Consider the following 23,037-nt stretch of genomic DNA (forward strand, 5'->3'; position numbering starts at 1 on the left):
AAACGATACCGTTGAAACAAGAAACAAAAGGAAACACTTCGAAACAAAACATCTTACATCTTAACAAGAGAACTGACTGCATTCGGTGTGGTTACAAGAAACATACACAAGGAACGAGCTGTCCCGCTGTCGATGCCACTTGCAACGCCTGTGGAGGACTGAATCATTTTGCACGCACTTGTCTTAAAGTGGGTAATGCAGTCATTATCAAAGGTAAGCGACTTAACATGTTAGAGGCAAAAAACTCGTCTTGTAACTCTAGTGTTAAATCTTTTTCTGATACAGATCAAATCCAAGCGATTAATAAAGGGTCGAAAGTAATGCTTTCAGTCAAGTTAAACAATCATACAATTTCAATGTTGTATGACCCAGGTGCAGCGTTCAGTATCATTAGCAGAAACATATGGCGAGATCTAGGAGCTCCTAAACTATTTCCCACAGATAATCTTAATGCATACACAGGAGTTCTAATTGAAACTATGGGTAAAACGTATGTTTCAGTTGAAGCTTTTGGTTCCAAACGTAAGTTACCGGTAATTGTTGTTAAGAAAAACGATATACCTTTGTTCGGCCTAGACTGGGTTCTTGATTTTAACTTACCACTGCCACCTGGGGCTCAAATATGTACATTGTCCAAACAGCAAACAGAACAAGTAAGTGAACAGATTGTTAATGACATTGTTAACGGTTTTCCAGAAGTTTTCAGTCCCTCTTTAGGTACGATTAAAAATCACAAGGTATCTTTTCACATGGCTTCAAATGCAGCTCCTGTAGTTTCAAAACCACGGCCAGTTCCTTTTGCTTTACGGGAACCTGTGGAAAATGAAATTCAACGATTAGTAGACAGTGGAGTTTTAGAACCAGTCGATGCCAGGAATGAACCTATCATTTGGGCTTCGCCCATAGTAATAGTGGTAAAACCGTCTGGAGCTATCCGCATATGCGCGGATTTCAAAAATACTATAAACAAACAACAATGTAAACAAAGTATTGAAAACACATTTAAATTGTATCAGCTGATTCAGTACACTACATCACATGTCGTTTTTCTGCTCAACGTCAGGAAACAACATGTCTAATTTGGAGCGTAATTCGCGACCAAACATCATAAATGCTGGAGTTTTTCCAGTAGATCTTCTCAGTGACGTTCTGTAAACTTTCAAAAGTAGTAAACTATTTAAAAAGGGGTTGTTGGCCTTTGGAAAATAATGAAGACACTAACCTACAACCGTACTACAGCAAATATCCTATGCCTACATTCGAAGAGATCACCTCAAAACTTACAGGTGGCCAGGAATTCTCCGTCATAGATCTCAAAGATGCATATCTGCAGATTCGGACGATGTAGTGTACTGAATCAGCTGATACAATTTAAATGTGTTTTCAATACTTTGTTTACATTGTTGTTTGTTTACGTTTGACAGAACAACATAGTTACTTGGTGTTTCAAATATAACTTTTCTTACGAAAATGTCTTATTACTTTACATAATTAACTCACAGTACTACAATTCTTATTTTCTGGTCTTCTTCTTGGTGTTCTTGTGATGTTTTCATTTGCCGATCACATCTCTCAGCTTCACGTATTAATTCGTCAAATTGATCATTTTCCCACATTTCCATTCTTTTCTTCATCAAACGTCTTATGTCAGACCCATTTTTTATCATTTTATCTTTTTTAAGAATGGTAGCACATAAGAAAAATATTCTTTCGGTTGAATTTATACCATTAGGGACTGCTTGGATCTCTTTGGCTAGAACATCTACAAATTGCCTTCCAATTGAACCTTGTGGTATTGTATATTGTCTTCCTTTTAATTTCATTGCACAAAGCCACCGTTTGTGCCATTCATTGTTTTCTTGAGAACTTACAGAGTTAAGAAGTGGAACTCCGAATCCTCTGGTAAATAACTTGTTCATAAAATTGCCTTTAATCATATCATCTTGATTGACATCGTCTGCTGTTACAAGAAATTGAACACTTCCGTGGTCATAGCATTCATTGTATACAGCTTTATTTGTATTATCGGAAATTGGAGTTGGTTTGGCTTTAGTTTTTACTTTTGAGGTCCTAAATTTCACTTCTCTGGAAATGCTTTTAGAAATTTTACTATTAGTAATCATCTCATCACATATTTTATCTTTTCGATTTATTTGGCTGACTATACTTTCATTTGGAATTAAAAGTTCAAAATGTCCACAATCCAAACGGCCGGTTAAAAGTAGGTCCGCTGTAATTTTATGAGAAGATCTTGATATTAATGTTGGTTTATTTTCCAAATGGATGATTCTAGTTTTAAAATGTTTAGCTTGATAAAAGATGTTAATGTTGATTTTAAACAAGTCAGATATAACCATACATTCAACACTAGTTCCATAAGTACCATCTTTTTTCATTTCCTGGCAGTATTTTTCTTTATCAATCTCAGTTTGGTCATCATACAGGATAAAACGTTCATATTCTTTCCAGTTTGTATACATATGTTCGACAGTATTTAACCTAAGTTTTTTAAACTGATTTTGAGATTGAAATAAGAATATACTCAAAGATCTAAAAAGACAATTGCCGTCACCTAGTACATTTTGTCTTTTAAATGTTAAAGTCATTTTACTTCATTGGTCCAATAAAAAAAATTATATTAAAATAGTTCAATTCCTAAAATTGTGGAATAGATGTGAACAAAAAGATTGGTAATGTTTACATAATAAAAGATTTTGAAATCAGTATTATAAACAAATAAAATGAATATTTGAGGTTAGATGATTTTAAGTTGTGAGAGTTATTAATGATTAATTATTAGTATTACTGCTGTAAATAAATTATATAGACAGTTTTACCATTTTTTTTTGGCAAGTCTCTCCCAAAAATCTCTGCTACAGTTTAACTCCTTTGAAGTTGCTCAACAGTTCTGGTAGGGACAGAATTCAAACGGTACTGTCAATCTACGGTACTGTCAATCGATAGCTCATCTTAACCGTGTTCTATTTTGTTTTTAAATTTGCAAAAAAATTTTTCAGAAATGTTATGTTACGTTAGAATAGGATTGTTAAGTAAAACATTCAACAGTAAAAACATTTTTGTCAGATACCTACAACAGGCTGAGCAACTGTATACAGACTATGTGGACCAGGTATCAGATCAGCCTGTTGATGTTTACGCTCTCTTCACAACGCCTGACAGTTGTCAGCCACAAACTAAGGCAGAGTCACCGCTGGAAAAAGTTCACACACTCACCCTGTACTACCTGGCACAGGTGTATGGAACCCTGGGTAATCCCATCAAGTCTGCCATCTACTGCCACACCACTCTCAAACGCCAGCTTGAAAGCAATGTGAGTTTTTTCAAATTTAAAATGGGGAAAATATTACTGGTAGGTGGTATCAAGTGGTATAGTATTTAGTAGGCCTACTTATTATTATTATTATTATTTTTTTTTTTTTGTTAGAGAGAACACAGAAATTCTAAGTATGGACAACATGAAATTCTTGGGATTGGTAATTGATAAAAATCTGAAATGGAACAGTCACGTTGAAAAGTTACTTGCCAAAATCACATCAGGATTATTTGCTTTATCTAGATTGAAACCCTTTTGTGAAAAACAAACTCTAAAAGTTATATATTTTTCATATATCCACTCAAGTTTATCTTTTGGGATTTCACTTTATGGTGCAACTAGTGATTACAATTTGAATTCTATTCTAAAAAAGCAAATGAAAGCTATTAGAATTATCTGCAATTTAGATTTTGAAACTTCTGTTAATAAAGAACATTTTAAATCGGAAAATATAATGACAATTTACGGAATGTACGTTTGACACAGTTTTATCAGTAAAGGACAGACTTCATGATTTGGAACGAGTTGGGGATAGTCATAATTATTTCACTGGAAATCGGGAAAACCTTGCAATTGGCCACCATAGTCTAAAACTTTTTGAGAAAAAACCCATGTATGCGGGATCAAAATTTTATAATAATCTCCCAATTGAAATTAAATCAGAGACTTCCAAAACAATATTTAAAAATAAATTAAAGAGATTTCTCATCAGCAAGGCTATTTTTTCTTTTGAAGAGTTGAATAGTCTTTGAAGTCAAAAACAAATTCAATTTATGTATTTTTTGTTTAGACTAAAAAAAAAATTAAGTTTGTGAAATTTTGTTTTTATTTTATTATGTTAGAAATGTATTTAATAACTATTAGGCCTAAGCAACTGTTGACACTATTCAATGTATTATGTACAGGAAATGAATAAAGTAGTTTTGAATTGAATTGAGTCGCTCTAGTTACTTTAGGGAACTCGGGTACAATATAATTCAAATTTCAATGTGGATAGTTTTGAAATAAACAAAAATGGATCTTGATTTGGCTAAAAGTAGAAAAAAATTTCAATTATGATGTAGGTAGAAGACTTGGATAAAAATATTTTATAAAGGATTCTAATTGTCAGATACTGAGTAAATATGAATCAGGTTATATTTTGACTATGTTTTGTATGTTTTATTCCTTTTACTGGGACACATTTTGTGTTCTGCACTCATAGGACTCTTTGTGCTCCCATTCTAGAATTTTTTTACTATTTTTTTGTTGGGACCCTTATATTTTGGTGTACAGTAGGTCCCTGCTAATCTGGCACATTCGGGGCTTAGGCAGTGTCGGATTATTGAAAATATTGGATTACTGAATCTCTTCTAACAAAAGTTGTTATTATGAGTCTACAAAAATACTGCATTAAATACTGCTGTTCTGGGGTTTTGTCCAGCGACATTTGCCGTTTCCTCCCGTCTGCCGATTCTTCCTGACTGTTGATTGCTCCAGACTCTGCCAAATACACTAATATCGCTTAAAACAGAATTAAAAAATTTTTTTTATGACACCTAAATTAATACTGGGAAAATCGCTCCAAGCTTTTGGATGCCAAATTACGGGTTTTACTGTACTGTAAGTATGCCGTGATGTAACCACATCCCAAAGGTCTAAAACCTATTATTAACGTGCATTTCCATGATAAAATTAATTTCAGCTATATAATAATAATCATGACATATGAACCAGATATAGTACATTTCTCAACCAATCATTTATTAAATAGGCCTATAGTTTGGAGCTTGATCATCCAACAACATCAGTCTTTTGCAGGATTTTGACATGATAGAGTGGGCCCTAAACTCAGCTACTTTAGCTCAGTTTTTCATGGAACAGTTTGCTTTCCGCCAAGCTCGACACCATTTAGCCGCTGCATCTTACGCACTTGACAGATATGAGCAAGAGCTGCAGATGGTAGAATGTTCTGAAGAAGAGTTGGAAGCTAAGTAAGTATTTATGAGTTAAATTTCCCTGCTTAACAAAAGTTTGTTTTATTCCTCCTCCCCTCCCTCCTGTTTTATCATTACCTTTCATGATTTTCAAACCGGTATTCTTAGTTCTGTTTAATAATTGATTTAGGATCTCAATCATTGAGGCTAGTAAGGTGGTACCTAGTACATGAAAATTGTGTAGGTACCTTAAAAATGAGAGAGTGTTTTATTCAAGATGTACAGTATAATTGTTTATTGATTTCAGAAGATGTTCAAACAAATTTCTACTATATATACTTTGTAATGTGTTCTGCTGTTAGATCAAGTCTTGAACATTTACCTTTCAATCAAGTTAATTGTTTAGCCTCAGTTACAAGAAGTGCTTGATTTAAAAAATGTACAGTTGGGTAACTGAAAACATCTAAAAGATATTACCTTTTGTAGGATTCTACCTCAAATTGAACATAATTGAGCCATAGAATGTTTCAACCAGTTTTTGCATCAAATATAGGCCTACCATGATTCCCTTAAGCTAGGGTTTGCTAGGCGCATGAGCGGGGTGCGTAGAGGCGATATTCCGCTTGTCATGTGGCAATCCGTTTTGTTTCTAGGAACAGTACCATTTAATTACGGTACCTAATACAAGAGGAGAGAGGACTCCACCCTCCGCACTTAGGAAAATCCAGCTTGGGACAAGTGTAGCTAACTTTGTATCTCTTTATTATTTGCATGGAAATAAAAAATGAATTTTCTGAAAATCAACTTTTGATTATTTACGTTTTAAAATTATCAGTGAAAATGTGACTCAGACTTCTTTTTACTTTGATGAGGCATTGTAAGATTGATTTAATCAGTTGTGGTTGTCCAACTCATTCTACTATTCACTTGAGTGAGACGTCGTATGTTGTAGGAAGGAGAGACTGAAACACAGAGGTGCTGATGTGGCCAGATGTTGGGCCAAGTACGGACTGATGCTGCTCTCTGCGTCTAGAGACAGGCTCATGGAGGCGGAGGAGAACACTTGAGTTAGATGTTGTATGTTGTAGGAAGGAGAGACTGAAACACAGAGGTGCTGATGTGGCCAGATGTTGGGCCAAGTATGGACTGATGCTGCTCTCTGCATCTAGAGACAGGCTCATGGAGGCGGAGGAGAACACTTGAGTTAGATGTTGTATGTTGTAGGAAGGAGAGACTGAAACACAGAGGTGCTGATGTGGCCAGATGTTGGGCCAAGTATGGACTGATGCTGCTCTCTGCGTCAAGAGACAGGCTCATGGAGGCGGAGGAGAACACTTGAGTTAGATGTTGTATGTTGTAGGAAGGAGAGACTGAAACACAGAGGTGCTGATGTGGCCAGATGTTGGGCCAAGTATGGACTGATGCTGCTCTCTGCATCTAGAGACAGGCTCATGGAGGCGGAGGAGAACACTTGAGTTAGATGTTGTATGTTGTAGGAAGGAGAGACTGAAACACAGAGGTGCTGATGTGGCCAGATGTTGGGCCAAGTATGGACTGATGCTGCTCTCTGCGTCAAGAGACAGGCTCATGGAGGCGGAGGAGAACACTTGAGTTAGATGTTGTATGTTGTAGGAAGGAGAGACTGAAACACAGATGTGCTGATGTGGCCAGATGCTGGGCCAAGTATGGACTGATGCTGCTCTCTGCGTCAAGAGACAGGCTCATGGAGGCGGAGGAGAACACTTGAGTTAGATGTTGTATGTTGTAGGAAGGAGAGACTGAAACACAGAGGTGCTGATGTGGCCAGATGTTGGGCCAAGTATGGACTGATGCTGCTCTCTGCGTCTAGAGACAGGCTCATGGAGGCGGAGGAGAACACTTGAGTTAGATGTTGTATGTTGTAGGAAGGAGAGACTGAAACACAGATGTGCTGATGTGGCCAGATGCTGGGCCAAGTATGGACTGATGCTGCTCTCTGCGTCTAGAGACAGGCTCATGGAGGCGGAAGAGAACACTTCATCCACTGACGCTACACCTCAGCGGTTACGACCTCCAGGTATAACACAATGTGTTGTTTGATGGTAAAATGTTTATTCCTTTGATTAACTGGGACGGGTGGCGTCGTCCTGTAATCCAGCTACTAGGAGGTTACGAATTGTGGATATTTATAGGCATGCACTGTGGATGCGATACTCCCTGGTGAGTACTACAACTATCCGCAGGTACCATCCTGAAAATTAGACCAATTCGTATATACCAAGGCAAAAATGTGGTTCGGATTCCACTCTAAACTGTAGGTCCCTTAGTTGCCATTAGCTGTATGGGCTATTAATTGACAGCTGTACACGCAAGATCACGCCTGTACAAGATCACACCACTAATCCTACACTCGTCTCCATTCATACTTGGTATAAAATACCTACCTTGTATGGTCGCCATTTTCATTGAAAAGTATTCATGGTAGTTGTTTTGGCAGGGGTTATGTTCACGTACAAATTAGTGGTGAAAAATTCCTATGAATAAAAATCAAGAAAATATTCCCAAACAACTTTTAGGTAATATTTTCAAAATGTATACATTTCAGGGGATTTATGTTGTGATCGACTGCAGTTGGATTACAATATATTGCATCTTCTTTGGAATATTAGTAGTAGGCCTAGTCTAGTAGGCCTAACTCATAAGCTACTCAATACTAATCCGACAATTAAATACAAAAAATAAGTTTTATCTTCCTTACCTGAACGTAGATAAAACAAAAAGGCCGTAATTATAGGCAGAGGAAAGGGTAATAAAATATTATGTTTTTTTTTAACTAACTTTGTGCCATTTGTGTTTGTTATTCCCCTAAATGTTCTCATTTATGTCCATTCCCACCGAGAATATTTCCGGCTAATATCACTAGTACACATTAAGAGTCCTTTTGCTAAACATTCTTTGGGTGGTGCTGCACATCCGACTTTGGTGGCTGAACAGCTAAACCTGTAATCTCCCAGCTATGGCAGCTGCCATGTAATACACTAATAAATATCACCACTTTGAGGTCCAATATAGAAGCATAATAGGTGATGTGGAAAGCGAAAAGGGACTTCTTGTCAGCGTTGCAAAATTTTCAGTACGGCCGAAGTGAGACGTAGGAATTGGCTAACTCAGGAGCTCGCTAACTCGGTCATGTGTCGGAACTGGCTAACTCTGGAACAGGCTAACCGTCTCAGTCAGGAATTGGCTAACTCCGGAACCCGCTAACTCGATTTTGTCTCGCGGCGGAATTCGCTAACTCTGGAAGTCGCTAACCCGGCCGCGCCCACTGCATGGAGCGTTGCCAACCTTGCACGACAAAATAATCGTACATTACCGTATTTCAAAATATCAGTGTCAATGAAGATACAGTAAATGTAATTGTTTTTGTTATCAATTTCACTTTTAACAGATAACTAGCCCAAAGTAATTCAAAGACAATTATTAAAAATTCATGAAAAGTGTTTTTTATTTAACTCTACAATGGCCAGTTAAATGTTTATGATTTCGATCTTAAATATAAATGCCATAAGTATAAAAGAAAATAATAGAGTTGAAAAATATTGATATAAGATATAAAGGTACTAAATAATTAAACCTCTACGAAATTAAGCTAAAATACACGTTAGTTCTCAAACACGGAAAACAAATTTAATCGTAATGTCATCAAACATCAACCATCAGTCATCAACCATCGTAACTTCCATAACTAATTCATAGATTTAAAATTAAATGTTCGTCGTTGAATCGTCCAACTTACGTGTAAAAATATGACATTAGACTAAGCTTTTATCTAGGCCTAAAAGTTTAAGCCAAAGCATTGTAGGCCTACTAGTCAATAGTTGCCTAATTCTAAAATGTGTTGAATTTTTTAGTAATAATGTTACATGTTTTAAAACAGTTTTTAGATTGTACACCTAAGCACCACTAGTAAATAATAGGAGAAGATATAATACTCATATAATAAAACGTGACAGGGTAATTTTAATTCACGATTCTTAGTCAACAAATTGACGGATTTTCTTAGTTGGGTTTCCTTTACATTGGTTTCACAATCGAAATAAACTATACCAAGCCATTGCTCGGTTCACCGTTCCCCGGTACTAAGCTACTCAATAGACAATAGCTTTGTTTTTGGATAAGATCAAGTAATTTTAGGTATGGCCACCATTCATAAGAATTGTAACAAACAATAAAGCCTGGGTCGATTTAGAACCAGCCTGGAGAAAAACTCCAGACTTTTAAAAAGTAGGCCTACTAAAAGAGGTAAAATTAATATTAATTAAACAAAATTAAGAGGATGACCCGGGTTCTACACTAATAGCCTACGATAAAAGAAATTTACAAGTTGTATTTGTGGATAGACTAATTTTTAATGCAATCTATGAATAAATTAGGCCTACAACTTTATAATATTGTATTGATAAATATGTATTTAAATTCAATAGCTCTTTTTAAAAATACATTACCACTACAATGTATTTCTGGACTGACGTTTAACGTGTAAATTTTATCATGATTTATGATTCAATTTTAAGATTCAAGGTTACAAGCCCAGTATATAAAATACGAACTCAATAATTTATTTGCAGAAGTTCAAAAAATGGTATTTATTCGAATAAAAGAAACAAATGGAGAACTACGCAAATAGATATTTCATAACATGTAAAAGATCCAAATTAAATGTACATTTTTATCTTTTTGCATACCATTAAGCTACTATTTAAGTAAAAAGCCCAAATATAAAACATACTCCCTTATATTAGTATGTTTCTAATCCTTATGGATCAGCTGAAAACAGTTTTATTGTTAGTTCTGTCCGGTGCACTGTCTTTAGAGGTCGTGTTTTGTTTACAATTGTTTCTTGTTTCCAGTCAAGACCTTAAGATGCCTACAGTTAAGGACGAAATCATGACCATAAGTGAACGATATATTACGAAATTGGAATCTCATCAAAATAATTTAGCTCTTAACTTATTAAACAACATGGATACAATTTACAGACTTAAGAGGCCATCTATTCTGGACCTGCCCTTCAGATTTTTGTAAAGTGTTTTTATTGAAAAATTTTTGTTGAGAGTGCTTAACAGCTATTTTTAATGTTCCAAAGTCAATTTTTTGTATTACATAGCATTTACTTATTGTTCAATATATAATAGAACAGATTGTAAAGTAAAAAAATAAAAAAATAAATAAATAAAAACATTTAAAACCTCGTTTAACCAAATAAAACGCTCTAATCACAACTAATAACACGTCCCCTAGTTATATAACCAAACAGTAAAGAGCAAATTATGAAGTTAACTTTAGAAATAATAGAAACACAATTTTTGCGACACTAGCGATCAGTGTCGTCGGACATGAACTAGACGCGAAAAACGAGCTTCAAAGTTTACAATGGGATATAAAGTTTACTTGTGTTGGTTAGTCTATGGTAAGACTATAATGCATTTTTCACCCTAATAATCATGAGAATAATGTTAAACATACTTCTCAATATATTTATTTGATCAACTACGTTGCTCTTACTCCTAATTAATCGTAGGATACGACATTATGGTACCGATACTATACAGGTACTACACTTTCGGTAACACTGGCCAAAAATATTCGTGCTTGGCTCCCATTGGACGGCCCGCGAGGCTTCTGATTGGGAGTTAGCGAGTTCCGCCGAGGGACCGAGTTAGCGACTTCCGTACGAGGACGGAATTCGCTAACCCGGCTCTAGAGCGGGTTAGCGGGTTTCGGAGTTAGCCAATTCCGAAACCGAACAAGTTAGCGAGTTTCTCTCATCGACCAAATTTGAAGATAGGGCTTTTAACATGGGGTTAGCGAGTTCCAGAGTTAGCCAATTCCGCGGACCCGCCGAAGTAATTAAGGTCAAAAATATCGAAATTCAGTTTCTATAACTCGTTCAACATAGAACAGAACAGTATCGATAAAAATATCAAATAAAATATGTAAAAGGTTGAAATAAGTCATTTTGTTAGTCTTTGCACGGCCTGAGAAAGGGTACCTCTTGTCCCTCAATGTTACTGAGAAGAGGCCCCATTTCTAATATTCACTTTATAAACAGACTATAGTCCAAAAATGAATTCTAATGCATGCTAGTGGAAATTTAAAGAACTACAACAAAGTTATCTAGTTAACTAGAACAAAATATCTCACAAATTTTGCGGAACCGACAAGAGGTCCCTTTTCTGAAATGTTATTTTTACGACATGCTTCGATAAAACAATTATTTAAATGAAAACTACTGTGAGTTAAAACAAAAACAACAATTTGTATTGCCTCTAAAGAGGACATTTTAAGCTTTCTTTTGATACCAGAATCGTTTCTTAGATAGGAAAAAACTGTTTTTATGCGTATATTAATATTTTCAAAATATTTTTTATCAAAATGACCCATTTCCATAAAAAAATTTCAAAGTCCTATAACTTTAACAAAAAAATTTTAGATGCATGGGCTAGCACCAAGGGATTCGGAATTGAAATATATATATAACTTAAAATCAAAAATTCCTGACGAGGTCCCTTTTCGCTTTCCACATCACAATATACTTTTTAAATACAATACTGCAACTTGTAACACCGAGGGTCCACAGGTCTAAGAACGAATGTCTTAGTGAAGATGTGATTGAGAATAAATTTGACATTCTCTTTTTGCTGTAAAAAGTACTACCATTGACTTTATATCTCTACACTAGACATCTTATTGAAACGGTCCAGCCATAGTGAGCGGATCTGAGCCAGAATCGGTGGTTCAAGTAGTTGGTCTGACCCTCCGAAAGACAGCGCAGCACTCGGTCTTAGTTCGCTTCTTCTCTACAAGATAGCGCGCTCTACGGCTCTCACTTCCCTCCCGTGACGTCAGCCGCTGCCACTGCCACTGCGCCCGCCCGCCGGCGCCGTACGCTGCATGGACATTCATTCATATCTTGTTCTTCACACCACACTTGGCACTTGCACTACCCATTAGCATAGATAAAACATACTCCCTTGTGTTGCTTAGTCTATGCCACTAGTTACTAGATCCGACTCCGATGCGAGTACTGAATGCAGCTGTGTGGCCACAACACGTCGTCGGAACAGAGGCAAAATGTTATTGCCACTAAAAAACAAAAACACTAACGGTTTTCAAACAATATTCTTTTTGGATGAATTTAAATTATAGTTTCATTACATTCATTCTATTTTTCTTAACTTTTTAACAGATAAAAACCTTTTAGCAGCACGACGGTCCTTGGTCCTTTGCAATTTTTAGCCTAATAAAAAACTATGTAGGCATAATACAAATTACTTGGTAAGGCGAAACCGTTTTTTCGCATGTGCTCATAAAACCTGTATAAAATTGATTGACATTCGTTAGTTGAAATATTACAATATTAACAAGTTTGAATAAATAATTTTCTGTTAAAATATCGATGTAGAGTAGAACGCTGATTATTGTAATTAATTTTCAGCATATTTAATTAAGATAGTGAAAAGATTTTTACCCACAACAGTTTTTTAAAGTAGCCATTTCAGCTCAGTTCTTAGAATTAAAAAGTTTCACTTAACAGCTGTTTACTTTCATAATAGCATAGTTTCATTTCATAACAGCATAGTTTTCTCATAACAACACGGGTAACGGACCAATCAGGTTCAAGGATTCAGAGAAAAGAAGTAAAATTGTAATGCTTTGAACGTCAACTAATCAGCTGATCAGCTGATCAGTTGACAATTTTAATTGTTGATCCGACTTTTTCCTGTTGATACTCGCGTATTCTTAACCTAAGTTGGTGGAAGTTAATGGAAGTTGGATCAGGGGTGCCCACAGGGGGGTTTGATGTCGCAAAATGCGACATCAGAAATTTATTTGGGGGATTTTATGATTTTGGGGGGGATTCAAGCCAGTGGTTGGTTAAAAGCACATATAAGATTAATTAGATAATTTTTACGACCTCCTTAATTTATTACTGGGGTAATTATGCAATCAAAATCCCGTTTGACATTTTATCTTGATTAATAAATCATTTTATAATTGCTATAAAATATATAGATACTTTTATGTGGATTTCCACTTTCTGACTCGTATCATGTTTGACAGTGAGAACAACTCCATGCCAACTGCTGTCAAAGGATTATGGTTGGCTTATTAAATTGTATCTGCAAATTGAGTTTGTTTTTACCTTTCATTATGAACTCATTCTCAAATATTCTCATTGTCTTGAGGACCTATTGACGGGTTTTTAGGTTTGTTATTATAATATATACTTGATTCATTAAAAACCAGTATTATGATAATGATAATCATTTTGCTATTTTTACAACATGGACAACAACATGAAAGCTTGTGATAATATTTTGGCTCTCCCAAATAATTATCCCTGGGTCATTTATTCATTGGAAGAAATTGACATACAGTAGGCCTACTGTGACAATTTAATTAAGGTTTTTGATAGGCTATGTGTTAACGTTAACTTCAAGAATTGAAACACATGATTCTGGATTAATTAAATTGTATTTGTTATTGTCTTTTCTTGAATCTAGAAAGAGCTTCAAACAAATTTTACTAGTCTTAGAATAGAGTACCTGGGGACCGAGCTTTGCTTGGGGAAAATCATTAGTCCACTCTGAAATCAGTCTACGTACTGTATTGGAGACACATAGATCCATTCCCAAACTCCACACGGCTCGCCTTTACTACGTCCTACACCATTTCCTACGTCATGGACCTGTTTCCCTCCATTTCCATAGCACTTTAGGATTGTAGATACCTTAATTTAATCGTTATTAACAGTTCCCACACTCCGGACAGCTCGTCTTTACTACGTCCTACACCATTTCCTACATCGCGGACCTGTTTTCCTCCCTTCCCATAATATTTTAGGATTATAGATACCTTAATCTAATCGTCATAAACAGTTCCCACGCTCCAGACAGCTCGCCTTGACTACTTCCTTCGCCACTTCCTACGTCGCGGACCTGTTTTCCTCCCTTCCCATAGCATTTTAGGATTATAGATACCTTAATCTAATCGTCATAAACAGTTCCCACGCTCCAGACAGCTCACCTTGACTACTTCCTTCACCACTTCCTTCGTCACGGACCTGTTTCCCTCCCTTCCCATAGCATTTTAGGATTGCCCATACCCTTATCTAATCGTCATAACCAGTTCCCACGCTCCGGACTACTCGCCTTGACTACTTCCTTCACCACTTCCTACGTCGCGGACCTGTTTTCCTCCCTTCCCATAGCATTTTAGGATTGTAGAAACCTTAATCCAATCATCATAAACAGTTCCCACACTCCGGACAGCTCGCCTTGACTACTTCCTTCACCACTTCCTACGTCACGGACCTGTTTCCCTCCCTTTCCATAGCATTTTTGGATTGCAAATACCTTAATCCAATCATCATAAACAGTTCCCACGCTCCAGACAGCTCACCTTGACTACTTCCTTCACCACTTCCTTCGTCACGGACCTGTTTCCCTCCCTTCCCATAGCATTTTAGGATTGCCCATACCCTTATCTAATCGTCATAAACAGTTCCCACACTCCGGACTACTCGCCTTGACTACCTCCCTCACCACTTCCTACGTCACGGTCCTGTTTCCCTCCCTTCCCATAGCATTTTAAGATTGAAGATACCTTAATCTAATCGTCATAAACAGTTCCCACACTCTGGTCTACTCACCTTGACTACTTCCTTCACCACTTCCTACGTCACGGACCTGTTTCCCTCCCTTCCCTTAGCATTTTAAGATTGCAAATACCTTAACCTAATCGTCATAAACAGTTCCCGCACTCCGGACAGCTTGCCTTGACTATTTCTTTACCACTTCCTACGACGCGGACCTGTTTCCCTCCCTTCCCTAGCATTTTCAGAATGCAGATACCGTAATCTAATCGTCATTAACTGATCCCACACTCTATACACCCTTGACTACAATGTATCAAGTAATGTGCAGTATAATCTTTGCTCAAAACTAACTACTGATATTTTTCCTTTTGTACTGTATTTTGTTTTGCTAGTATACTGTGGATAGACAACTTACAAGTCTTTTGTTTACTTTTTCCTTGTTATTTAATTCAGCCAAGATGGTTACCTAGCAACCCATAAGACTAATGTTAAAAAAATGTGACTTTCAGTTTCGTTTTTCTACGTAATTAGATTTTTGTTGGCAGTTGTAACTGTAGTAAACTCGTTTTTAGGCCAAAAATAATCTATTTACAACATTTGAAGAAAATCGTCGGAGCCGTTTTCGAGATCTTGGTGCAAGCAAGCAAGCATACATACATACATACATACAAGCAAACATTGCTCGTATTAGAGTATAGGATTTGGGTGGCAATGAGTGGTTATAACAAAAACATAATCTCTTAGAGGTTATGGCTAGTGATTTTTAGTCCTTTAGTTGGTGCTAATATATAGGTTTAGTATAGATTTAGTAGTATGGCGTAAACTATCGTACGTCACTCGTCATAAATTGTGTTGGCCGGACTCGTATAAAAAAACCACTACTCGACTTCGTCTCGCACGGGATTCAGGACTAGTTTTAACGTAATATACTATTTTACCACACTATGATGTTTTAAACTGTTTTACATTTAGGTACATTAATTGGTGGCTGAAAGTTACGTTTTGCAGGCCATGCCAGCTGTCATCGTCATTCGGGGATCGAGCAGGTTTTTACATCCCTAGGGCCGCAAAATCAGCTGCCCGCTTAAATCTTAAAACATTAATGCATATTAAATACACAATCAGTATTCATAGCATTGCAATAGAGTTGTTTTATTGTCACCGCTGCCTAGCAACTATTTATTATTATTTTTGCTGATTCCTCAAATAATTTATCCACATGACCTTAAAGTTGTAGTTGTGTTGACTATATCAGTGTGCAGTGCATTACCATTGAGGTGAATAAGTGGTAATAGGTTATAGTGTGGTGAATAATAGCGTTCATACCACGGACTGAAATGGTTTTGCAGTTCTCGATCGTTTTAAGTCCTCGACTTCATATCGAACTTAAAAACTATCTCGAACCAGCAAAACCTCATTTTTGGCCCTGGGCACGAAATCTATACTATTATAAAGAACAGGTGGTGTCTGTGTGTGTGTTTGTATGAGGTAATCTCAAAAACTACTGAACCGACTGGGCTCAAATTGCACACAAATGAAGCTACAGCTCCGAGGATACATATAGAACTATTCCCGCTTCGATATTGTCCTAGGGCTCTGCCCCGTGGGCTTTCAAATATTTGAGGTGAAAGATTTAAAAGTAAATATTGATTGATGGTATCCATGGTAACAAAGAACAAACCTACAAAGTTTAAAAATGTAAACAAGCAGAACTAACTGTCAAATGAATTTTGATTTCATAATTCCACACAGCTGGTTCAAACATATTAAATACTGCACGAATATTAGAACAAAGAGGGTAAGGATTATAAATTTAAAATAATGATGTCACTAACCCGAATGTAAACATTATTTAACATTACTTAAATGGAGCTGTCAAACCATATGTTAATGTAATTTGAATTTCATTAGTATATGATTCTTTCAGTTACTTCATTTGTATATGTTTATGATCTATTATACTGAGTCTGTTCTAATACTTGTGAAATGCTGTAATAATATTTTACAGGAAATAATTCGTTGTAAAAAAAAATCGTTCATGGATATAGGGAATAATTAAGATTCTATAATCATTGCCGTATCAACCTAGGCTCTTATCGTGAGTTTTATGAGGTTTTTATATTTTTTTTGTGTGTAAACAGTAATAACCCCCGCCGCAGCAAATCTATAGACTAAGCGAATTTCCATTTGTCTGATTAAAATTTCACTAAAATATGCTATAAAATTACTCTTATTTTCCATATTTATTTCTATTTTCCTATTTTTTGGTTTGGAACTATGTGATAGCTTTTCGTTTACAGTGCAAACCATGAAATACATTCTTTTATTATACCTTAAAATCTATCATTGGTTTTGTATCGTAGGTAGCATAAATAAGTATGAGTTAACAAAAACGTACTATTATCAAGTTAAGTAGGACAGTTAAATTTTGTTTCTAAATTTGGCATTTGGAAAACCATTTGGCATGTTTCTAAGAACCAACATTGTCTCTTTTTTGACCCCGTTGCAAGGCACGGGTATAGCTGCTAGCAAATACGAATAGTAGCGCTGATTTGCAGTAGCTGTTCAATGGCGCTACTAATTGCACCAACAGGATTGATTTGTTTAGTATCTAATATGAATTAGAGTTAATCATGTACTACCACAAAGTATTCTTTCTACATAAATTACAACTCCATAATACCCCCACCGCAGCAAACCTGCAGCCAAAGTAAATTTCCATTTGTGTGCCTTTATTTTCATTTAAATCTAATTCAATAACATTAGGTTTAACGAATACCTAGGTTTTTGCTGCCTGCAGGGAGGGTAAGGAAGTGCGATTTTTTGGCTCATTTTTGGCCCTGGGCACGAAATATACTATTAAGTTTAGGCCTAGTAATATTTTTGAGACTGAAAATGTTACACTTATTTAAAAGGGACCAAACTCAGAAGTGGATTAAAGGGTAATTTAGAAAAATATCTCAAACTTTTTGACATAACTTTAAGTACTTTCTCCCCTACAATTTAATATGGTAAAAGAATTGTTTATGTAAAAACCCTGATCCCAAAAAAGTGGTTTTCGAAGTGATGTGTTTGTTGTATGTGTAAGGTATGGTATGTATGTGGTATATGTGTATGTATGGTACAGAGCTACAGACTACGCCTGTGGTCCGAGTCCGATTTTGATGAAATTTGGTATTTTAGGTACCAATCCATGATCTCTCCAGATGTTTTTTTTTTCATTTTGGATTTTTAATAGTGATATTCATATAAAGCACGAACAAATAAGGCAAAACTCATCATTTTGGCTGACAGCCACGGAAGAAACTTAGGCCACCTCATTGAACAAAGAACTAATTTCAATGTTTGCTCTTTTGTGAAACCAAACGCTACGTTCAGTAATGTGGTTGAATGTGCGAGAGAGAGGATCAGTGGCTTTGGAAAGGAGGATTATCTTTTGGTCATTGGAGGCACTAATGACGTGGAATCCCATAACCCTGAGCTTCTAAATAAAGTGAAAAATGTCATTGAGATATCTAATCATACGAATTTAATGATTGCTTCCCTGCCATGGAGACATGACAAACCAGAACTGGACGTTAAAATTCGAAAAATTAATAAAGATTTGGAGGACATTGTGGCTTTGCACTCAAATGTTTCCCTACTGCCCCTTCATCTTTTACCCCGACACCTATTTACATCTCATGGACTGCACTTCAGCAACAGGGGTAAAATCAAGCTGGCTGAAAAGTTTAAAAAAATAGTTAGAGCCAACGAAGCAGCAGAAGAGAAGTCTACTCTGAATTTTGTCAAAAAGAAAATTAATATTGTTGAAACAAACATGAGTATCATGATAGACAAAATGAGATATGACCGGTCAGTGGGTCTTGCCCACACCATTTCTGGGGATTTTGCAGATCCCAAACATATGTCTGCTGGAGTTGCTGTTACCTTCAGAAATAAATTTGGAAGACCTCAGTCAAATCACTACATTTCTGACAGATTGACTAAACAATGTGAAAATGGAGCAACAATCTTCAGTCTGGTGACAAAGGAAGTGTATTGGGGAAAACCATCGAGGCTGGAGTATGACAATGCATTTTTACAGCTGACGGAACAATTCAAATCAAGTGGACTTAAGACTCTTGTGTGTTCACCGATGGGTTGTGTAAGAGACATAATCCAACCAGACCATTTCATACAAAACCTTGTCGAATTTCAACGTGCGACTCAGGCCACTATCATCGTTGTTTCATATTTTCAAAGGTCTACCAGAATCCTGAGGAATGGACTCGCATAGGGACTTCTTGAGAGCACTGGAAAAATCAGTTGAGAAGTGGACTACTACTCCTAAAACCAAGCAGTCATTGTCCGGTGGTTCTTCTACAAGCCAGCAGCCAACACCAGAAGCTGACACTTCAAGTCACCTCCATCAACAGCCTTTCTCAACAAGATCATCCAGCCCTGTTGTTCAACCACAGTCAACTACACCAGACACCACTATAAGGTCACAGCAGCTATCCTCTCCATCCAGTGTAAAACAAAAAAAACTTGATGGCAAACCAAATTGTGAGTCCAACTTAGATTTAAAAAAGACGTCTTTCTGTGTTATCTGTAAGAACCATCATATTTCTTTCTTTTCAAATGACTCAGTACCCAATACTTATTTTTAATGGCCAGTTTGTAGTGCAGCCAAAACTGATAATAAATTTAATTGGTTAATGCATTTGAATATTGAAGGTGGCATAGTAAACAAAAAGAATGATTTAGAAATAATATTATCTGATTCTAACATTTCAGTGGTTTGCTTGAACGAGCACTGGCTAAAAAATGATAATATTTTAATCTTGAATAGTATTCCTAACTATACTTTAGGACACTTTTATTGCAGGAAGGAAGGAATTCGTGGTGGTTCTTGCATACTATTAAAAGAAAATTTAGTATATAAAGTAAGGAATGATTTATGTGCCTTAAACGAAGATTATGTGTTTGAAATTTCTTGTATTGAAATTGTTACTCTAAATATTATTGTTGTTGCTATTTACAGAACACCTAATGTTGATAACTTTAAACATTTTCTTAGACAGTTGGAAAGGTTATTAAAACTTCTGGTTAAAGCTACATGTACTAAAAATGTATATATTGCAGCTGACTTTAATGTTGATGTACTGGATACTTCTAGCCACCCACAGAAAAAGTTAGAGTTCATTTCTATTTTGGAGCAATATGGTTTTAAAATAAATTTTTCCTCTCCAACAAGAATTACCAAATCCATAAAATCCTGTATTGATAATATTTTATCACCAAAAATGAATCATCATCTGTCTGTATCAACAACAATGAATTTAGAATTAGGGATCTCTGATCACAGAGCATTATTTTTAAATATATTTAGTAAAACTGATAAAAATATAATAAATGGTAACAAATGTAAAAAAAGAATTTTCTCAGAAGAAAATACAGCAAAATTTATATATAATGTGAAAGAAACTTTCTGGAATGTATCTGTAAATAATTCTTTTGAAAATAACTGTTTAAATTTCTTTGGCACTTTTCAAAATTTATTTGAAGAGGCATTTCCTATGAAGTTTTATCATACCAAACCGCTTAATAAAAAAAAAGTCTTGGATAACAACCGGTATTAAAATATCTAGTATTAGAAAAAGGGAACTAAGCAGACTAGTAAAGAAATCAAATGATAATAATTTCATTAACTATGTTAAAAGGTATAAGTTAACTTTCAACAAGGTATGCAATGAAGCTAAAAAATTGTATAATGCTAAATTTATAAAAGAATCATGTAACAAGAGTAAGGCTGCGTGGTTTATCATTAAATCTGAACTCGGTTGTAAAAAAAGTGACTTAAACTTTCCTGATATTAAGGTTAATGACAATCATCTAAAAAATGGCAAGGAAATTTCTGAATTCTTTAATAAAAAATTTAAAAATATCACAAAAGAAATTGGCCTAATACCTCATGAAGAGGATGCACTAAAAATGACAAGGCATTCATTGGCAGGAAATCAACCTAACCAATTTGACTTTAGTTTTGTAAGTACAGAAGAAGTTATTAATAATATAAAATCCCTCAAAAGTAAAAAATCTGCTGGCTGGGACGGTATTCCTATCGATCTGATGAAAACTGTCTCTAATTTCATAGCTGAACCTTTATCTATAATTATTAATCAGTCTTTAAAAAAAAAACTTTTCCAGACCATTTCAAATATGCAGAGCTCAAACCTCTCTTCAAGAAGGGCGAGAGACAAAATCCGGACAATTATCGACCAGTTTCCCTTTTACCATCATTTTCAAAAGTGTTTGAAAAATTAGCATCCAAACAAATCTCAAACTTTCTCGAGAATAACAATATTTTGGCTAATGAACAATTTGGTTTTAGAAAGCGCTTAAGCACAATGAAAGCTTTATCAGATTTTATTAGTGAGGTTTCATGGGCTTTGGATGGGTCACAGAGCACAATGGGAGTGTTTTGTGACCTATCCAAGGCATTTGACTGTGTCAACCATGATATACTTTTAAAAAAGCTAAAAATTTATAACTTTTCAAAAGAATCTGTTTTATGGTTGACTTCATTCTTGACAAATCGATTTCAAAGAACAGTAATTTTTAAAAATAATGAAAAATCAATATCAGAATGGGAAAAAATTACAGTTGGTGTTCCCCAAGGGTCAATTCTCGGACCTTTACTCTTTATTTTATATATAAATGACTTGCCTAAAAATGTTTCAAACAACCTTGTTTTATATGCCGACGATACAACTGCAGTTGTCAAATCTAAAAATGATTCAGAACTATCTCTCAAAATTAAACAAGCCCTATCGGAATTGGAACGGTGGTTCAATATTAACGGTTTAAAAATGAATCAAGAGAAAACCCAATTTGTAAAGTTTTGTACTGCTCAGGCAAGAGAGTTTAGTGACCAAAATTTATGTGTTCAAGATGATGCAAAATTTCTCGGATTGTACGTAGACTCAAATTTAAATTGGAACAAAAGCATTGAAAATTTGATTAGTAGACTGAATTCGGCATGTTATCAAATGATATGTTTAAGAAACACAATTGACTTAAAAACTCGTTTGATGTTATATTATGCATACTTCTATTCGATTCTTCAGTATGGAATTGAATTCTGGGGCTTTGCATCAAACATCGATTTAATTTTTAAGATACAGAAAAGGTTTTTAAGAATAATGATATTTGCACCTTGGAGAACATCATGTAAACCTATTTTTAAAGAATTAGGGATAATGACTGTTCCGAGTTTAACTATTTTTAAAACACTTTTGATGGTGGAGGGAAATTTTGAAAAATTATGTAGTAAAAATGTCGAGCACAAGTACGATACTAGATTTAAATATAATTTTCAATATCCACGGCACCGTCTTTCATTAGTAGAAAAAACTCCGACATACATGGGCAAAAAATTGTTTAATAAATTGTCTCAAGAGCTCAAGAACAGAATACAGTCTAAGCATTTCAAGAGCAGCCTTACTAATTTTCTTTTAAGGAAAACATATTATAGTATAGATGAGTTTTTATGTGATCAAGATGTGTAATTATTTCGTATTTTAAATGCAATGTTTTAATTTATCTATTTTGTCTACAACAATTATTTCTATTTTCATAGCGTTAGTTTATTTTTTTCTTTTATAACTCCTTAGTTTTAAGGTATTTGTATACTGTATTACAATGTCACCTGTTTTATAGCATTGCTATATTTTGTAAACGTTATGTGACAATAAAGATTTATTTATTTATTTATTCCATAAAACCCTATAAAATAATGGATGAATAAAATTTTCTCAGAATTGGCCTGAACAAGAGTTTTGAACAAGAGCTCAAGGCCAAGAGTTTTGACATGCGCATGCGCCGTAGAGGTTAAGGTTCTTCGCCCCCGCCAAAACTGTTTCGCGCTATCCTATTGCGATTCATGTTCTCAAAATTAAATTTAAATAAATATATACTTTTGCAAAAATATTATAAGATACAACATTTTGAAACGACAAAATATATTTGGCTTGATAAAAGGTTTAATGTTAGCGAACATGTTTCAACATTCAATAAATATACAAACATCCCTGTGTGTTCTTTATGGCCATCAAGTGTCGTCCTTGAAGGCAGTTTTTAATTACAGTTCCAGTATTATTTTT

General features: G+C 35.3%; 1 protein-coding gene across 1 annotated transcript in view; it reads left to right on the forward strand.

The window, feature by feature from the left end:
* LOC128984974 (KIF-binding protein) overlaps positions 1 to 23,037 on the forward strand; it is a 46,651-nt gene that overhangs the window by 9,060 nt on the left and 14,554 nt on the right. The window contains exons 3-10 of the mRNA XM_054404345.1: positions 3,085 to 3,331; positions 5,135 to 5,307; positions 6,203 to 6,316; positions 6,475 to 6,525; positions 6,611 to 6,661; positions 6,747 to 6,797; positions 7,019 to 7,069; positions 7,155 to 7,306. Coding sequence (XP_054260320.1) covers positions 3,085 to 3,331; positions 5,135 to 5,307; positions 6,203 to 6,316; positions 6,475 to 6,525; positions 6,611 to 6,661; positions 6,747 to 6,797; positions 7,019 to 7,069; positions 7,155 to 7,306 — 890 coding nt within the window. The remainder of the gene's footprint in view (positions 1 to 3,084; positions 3,332 to 5,134; positions 5,308 to 6,202; positions 6,317 to 6,474; positions 6,526 to 6,610; positions 6,662 to 6,746; positions 6,798 to 7,018; positions 7,070 to 7,154; positions 7,307 to 23,037) is intronic.

This window comes from Macrosteles quadrilineatus, unplaced genomic scaffold, assembly GCF_028750875.1.
Source record: "Macrosteles quadrilineatus isolate MER2022 unplaced genomic scaffold, UCM_ALF_1.0 Scaffold_2__2_contigs__length_208266976, whole genome shotgun sequence".
Classification (NCBI taxonomy): Eukaryota; Metazoa; Arthropoda; class Insecta; order Hemiptera; family Cicadellidae; genus Macrosteles; species Macrosteles quadrilineatus.